General features: G+C 41.2%; 1 protein-coding gene across 1 annotated transcript; it reads right to left on the minus strand.

The window, feature by feature from the left end:
* Positions 1 to 4,283: 4,283 nt before the first annotated feature.
* On the minus strand, positions 4,284 to 5,327 carry LOC112607680 (olfactory receptor 1L6-like). Its single transcript, XM_025358860.1, is given in 1 exon segment — positions 4,284 to 5,327. A coding segment is annotated over 1 exon segment (1,044 nt).
* Positions 5,328 to 5,650: the final 323 nt, after the last annotated feature.

Consider the following 5,650-nt stretch of genomic DNA (forward strand, 5'->3'; position numbering starts at 1 on the left):
TACAGAGACAGGCAGGTTTCCTTGAGCTGCTGTGAGCTCCACCCAGTTCGAGCTTCCCAGCAGCTTTGTTTACCTACTTAAGCCTCAGCAATGGTGGGCACCCCTCCCCCAGCCTGGCTGCTGCCTTGCCGGTAGATCGCAGACTGCTGTGCTAGTAATGAGGGAGGTTCCGTGGGTGTGGGACCCTCCCGGCCAGGTGTGGGATATGATCTCCTGGTGTGCCTGTTTGCTTAAAGCGCAGTATTGGGGTGGGAGTTACCCGATTTTCCAGGTGTTGTGTGTCTCAGTTCCCCTGGCTAGGAAAAGGGATTCCCTTCCCCCTTGCACTTCCCAGGTGAGGCAATGCCTCGCCCTGCTTCAGCTCTCACTGGTTGGGCTGCAGCAGCTGACCAGCACCGATCGTCTGGCACTCCCCAGTGAGATGAACCCAGTACCTCAGTTGAAAATGCAGAAATCACCGGTCTTCTGTGTCGCTCGCACTGGGAGTTGGAGACTGGAGCTGTTCCTATTCGGCCATCTTGCTCCCCCCCCGATTTTCTTGTCTTAAAAATTACTCTTTTCAGTTGATCTTTTCAAATCAGACGCTGAGTAATGTCCACGTGTTACATTTTTGTCACTGTGTTTTTTAATATATACCAACCCCATGCCTTTTTGGTTATTATTTATTGGTACCTTATTGTTAGTAATACTAAAATTAGCTGGTAATTCTCTACCTCTTCTCTGCCTCTCTCAAAATACCTGACTTAAAATAATACTTCTTAATTTCAAGTTAATAATAGGCAATAAGCAAACTTATTTTATTCTTTATACCCTCCTCTCATTATTCCCACATTTTGTTTATTGTATGTAACTACATAGTCAGAGCATTTATCCATGAACAGTATTCTCTTACCTTGTAACCATCGTTTAATGTTAGTTCTACAGTTAAATATATGCTTCCTGTTTATCACCAGTTCTTAAGTTGATGTCTCTCCAGTCATTTTGGTTGCCTAAAGCTTGTTCTGTGGTAAGTTCCTTAAGAGTTCTTGAATAGTGAAAGTGGCCCTTATATTTGAAAGTAATTTTAGTTGGATATGGAATCTTGACTCATCTATTATTTTCTTGAGGATCTTAATATCCAGAATCTACAAGGAACTTAAAACATTTGCAAGAAAAAAATAAACAACCCCATTAAAAAGTGGGCAAAAGAGATAAACAGACACTTCTCAAAAGAAGACATTTATGCAGCCAGCAAACATAAGAAAGGAAGCTCAACATCACTGGTCATTAGAGAAATGCAAATCATAACCACCATGAGATACCATCTCATGACAGTCAGAAAGTCAAGGAACAACAGGTGCTGGTGAGACTGGAGAAATAGGAACACTTTTACACTGTTGGTGGGAATGTAAATTGGTTCAACCATGGTGGAAAATAGTGTGGCAATTCGCCAAAGACCTAGAACCAGAAATACCATTCAACCCAGCAGTCCCATTACTGGGTATATACCCAAAGGATATAAATTATTCTATTATAAAGATACATGCACACGTATGTTCATTGCAGCACTATTCACAGTAGCAAAGACATGGTATCAGCCCAAATGTCCATCAATGATACATTGGATAAAGAAAATGTGGTACATATACATCATGGAATACTATGAAGCTATAAAAAGGAACAAGATCATGTCCTCTGCAGGGAAATGGATGGAGCTGGAAGTTATTATCCTCAGCAAACTAACACAGGAACAGAAAACCAAATTCTGCATGTTCTCACTTGTAAGTGGGAGCTGAACAATGAGAACACATGGACACAGGGAGGGGAACAACCCACACTGGGGTCTGTCTGGGAGTGGGGAGGGAGAGCATCAGGATAAATAGCTAATGCACGTGGGGCTTAATACCTAGGTGATGGGTTGATAGGTACAGGAAACCACCATGGCACACATTTAGCTATAGAACAAACCTACACGTCCTGGATGTATCCTGGAACTTAAAACCTACATGTATCCTGGAACTTAAAATAAAAATAAGTTAAAAAAAAAAGTAAGTTAATGTTCTCAGAACTAAAGAACATAATTGGATTTATAAGTTAATGGTGGCATAATTAATGAATTTATTTAATGTATATGTAATATACATATAATTTATGAATATATTTATTTAATATAGATATTCCTAACATTCTGAAGTAGCTAACTGAACTTTTTGGTTGAGCATGAGAAAACTATGGCACATAAATTGAGTAAGTAGAAATGGTACATATCTTCTAGGCCTGCATCCCACAAACCAAATGATCAGTGAGAGATAGTGGTGAAAAACAGGTGTGCCTGTACAAACATGAAGGTATTGCTTTGGGTTTCTTTCCTAGCTTTCTGTTTACTCCCTTATAATTAGGAGCACGTAGTGAAAGCACTAGCAGGGACCTTGATGTTGGAACCTAGGCATCCCTGTATTTCCTTGGACACTATTCACCTCTTACTAAATCTTTAAGGCCAAAAAACTTGTATTCAGCGTCAGGTCCTGCCACACAAGCTTGTAACCTAGAAAAGCAGATGGTTGTGGGAACTTGATGAAATAACTGAAGCAGAAAAATTCCAGAGAGTGTGTAAGTCTTACATTACTATTGTTATTGACAATAACACAATCCAGAAGAATTGATGAAGCAACTAATTCACACTGATGTGTTTGTGTGTTAATATAGTTGGGTAGTAGTAATTAATGCTGTTTATCAAATACTTCTGGCTTTCTATCTTAGAGGGACATAGTTGGGTTGTGCCTCCCAGCTGCCTTGTGTTTGAGTGGGGTCATGAGAGGGGTTTTGGACAATGAGTTATGGTCAGAAGCGCCAGTGTGAAACCTCCAGTGTGAAACCGCCAGTGTGAAACCTCCAAGAGCCTTTAACTGCCAGTGTGAAACCTCCAAGAGCCTTTCTTAGCTTCTGGCAGAGTGATGATTAATGTTTTCAGTGGTGACTACTCCATGATCTTGGTTCTCTGCATGTTGAAAATAAGTAGCACACTTACGTTTTTCTATGGTGGACATACAATGTGAATGAGAAATAAACCTTTGGTTTTAAGGTTCTAAGACTTTGAGGGTGAGTGTTTCCATAGCACAACTGAACTTTTTCCTAACTGACACTAGCTTTTTCTAGGACACAAAGGCAGCTTGGTAAGGATGCTGGATATATGGAGAAAGGAAGAATTAAGAGTGAAGGGAAAAGAAATTGGGTACTGAGCCTTCACACTGTCATGAAACTTAAGTGTTGGTGGAGAGAATAAATGTGTTTTGTAGATTCTTCTGTCTTTCCAGCCGTATTCTCCTTTCTCTCAAACTGATCAAACCTCAGCTTTTCATTGTCCTCAAACACATTGCAGTGCTTATTGTCTCCACATGCTTGGGTGGTTTTCACTATTTGAAATGCTTTGCAGATTTCCTCGTCTTTTGAAACTTCTTCTTTCAAAATTCAGTCCATCCTTCAAGATGCCATTCCTTCTAGAAGTCTTACCCAATGACCTATCAAACCCATGTAGTTTCTTCTTCTTAAAATTAATGGGTTTTATAAGTCGTGGTGGCTCACCCCTGTAATCCCAGTACTTTGGGAGGCCAAGGTAGGAGGATCCCTTGAAGCCAGGAGTTCAAGACCTACCAGGGTGAGATAACATGACCTTGTCTCTAAAAAAAAAAAAAAAAAAAAGTCGAGTGTGGTGGCATGTTCCTGTAGTCCCAGCTACTTGGCAGGCTAAGGCAGGAGAATCATTTGAGCCCAGGAGTTTGAGGCTGCAGTGAGCTATAATCGCACCATTGTACTCCAACCTGAGCAATAGAGTGAGATTATGTTTCTAAAAAAAAAAAGCCATGCACACACAAGAAGAACAACCCTCCGCTGCCAAACAAAAAACTAATAGGATTTAAACTCCTTGACTGCTAGCCATTGTCAGGCTTATAGACAAGTTATTTGGAGATAGCTTTATTTTTCTATATGGTTACCAATCTAATGGAGATAGCTTTATTTTTCTATATAATTGCCCATCTATTGAGGAGGCAATACTCAGCTTTCAAAACCTGAAACCTTTTCCTGAAATCTGGATTCCTAACAGTACCTAGCCTGAGACTGAATATGTATTTGGTTAAGATCATTGATAGAAACCAAGTGTTTTGCTCCTAGGTCAATTCTCTTACTGGTATCCAACACCAATTTTCATGACCTCTTTGAGTGCCACATGGAAAATAGTAAGGAAGAATAACCCGATAATCTCTTAGATCATGTCTTAATTATGACATATCAACATTTTGTGCCTTTTACCAGTAAATTCTGTCCCATAATTTCTTCAAACCCCTTTTCATATCTTTGTTCCTAAGGCTGTAGATGAAAGGGTTCAGCATGGGTGTCACTACTGTGTACATAACTGTGGCTACCCGGTCCCTAACCACTGAGTACATGGACAGGGGCCTAAAATAGACATAAATAATACTCCCATAGAAAAGGGATACTGCAGTGAGGTGGGAACCACAGGTAGAGAAGGCCTTCTACTTCCCGGCTGCAGAGGGGATTCTGAGCACAGTGACGATGATTCGCAGGTAGGAGAAGATGATACACAGGAAGGGGGTCACGATGACAGCTAAGGTCTCAGTCATGACCACCATCTGGCTGGAGGATGTGTCAGAGCAGGACAGCTTTAGCACAGGCTGGGTGTCACAGAAAAAGTGCTTAATGACGTGAGAGGCACAGAAAGACAGGCGAGACATAAGTAGCACGCGGAACAGGGAATGTAGGTGGGAGATGCTGCAAGAACCCAATAGCATGAGTAGGCAATGCCGTGGGTTCATAACCACATCATAGTGTAAGGGGTTGCAGATGGCCACCAGCCGGTCGATGGCCATAGAGGCCAGCAGGTAGCTGTCAGTGTTCCCAAAGGCCATGAAGACGTACATCTGGACCAGGCAGCCCATATAAGAGATAACCTTTGTCTCTGATAGAAAATTCACCAGCATCTTAGGCACTATGACTGTTGTGAAGCAGATATCCATGAAAGACAAGTTGCTGAGAAAAAAGTACATAGGGGTTTGGAGCCTGGGGTCAGAGTAGATGGCCAGGATGATGAGCACATTCCCCACCACGGTGACCAGGTACATGATGAGGAAGATGGCAAAGAGAGGTTTCTGCAGCTGAGGGTTGGAAGAGAGGCCCAGGAGGATGAAGCCTGAGGTGCTGCTGCTGTAATTCTTTGTCTCCATGTCTCTGGACTTCCTGGATAGGGTTTGGAGAAGCAGTGGGAGAGACATAAAGGGCAGTTTGATCAAGACAGCTTCCTTCATAAGTTTAAGCCTGTAAAAATAGCTCATAGCCCTTTGTTATGGTTTTTAAGAATATTTACTTTAAGAAACTATGGAGAAACAGGTAGTAAAATCCAACAAGGGAACAGTTAAAATTATCCAAGCTGTCTCCTAAACTAGAAACTAAAGATTTTCAATTTTCCATTCCATGCTTATGGATCGGGAGAATTAATACAGTTAAAATGACTATACTGCCTAAAGCAATCTACATACTGAACATAATCCCTATCAACATACCAATATCATTTTTCACAAAATTAGAAAAGAGCAATTCTAAAATTCATATGGAGCCAAAAAGAGCCAGAATAGCCAAAGCAATTTTAAGAAAAAAG

Source organism: Theropithecus gelada, chromosome 15 (assembly GCF_003255815.1).
Source record: "Theropithecus gelada isolate Dixy chromosome 15, Tgel_1.0, whole genome shotgun sequence".
In the NCBI taxonomy this organism is placed as follows: Eukaryota; Metazoa; Chordata; class Mammalia; order Primates; family Cercopithecidae; genus Theropithecus; species Theropithecus gelada.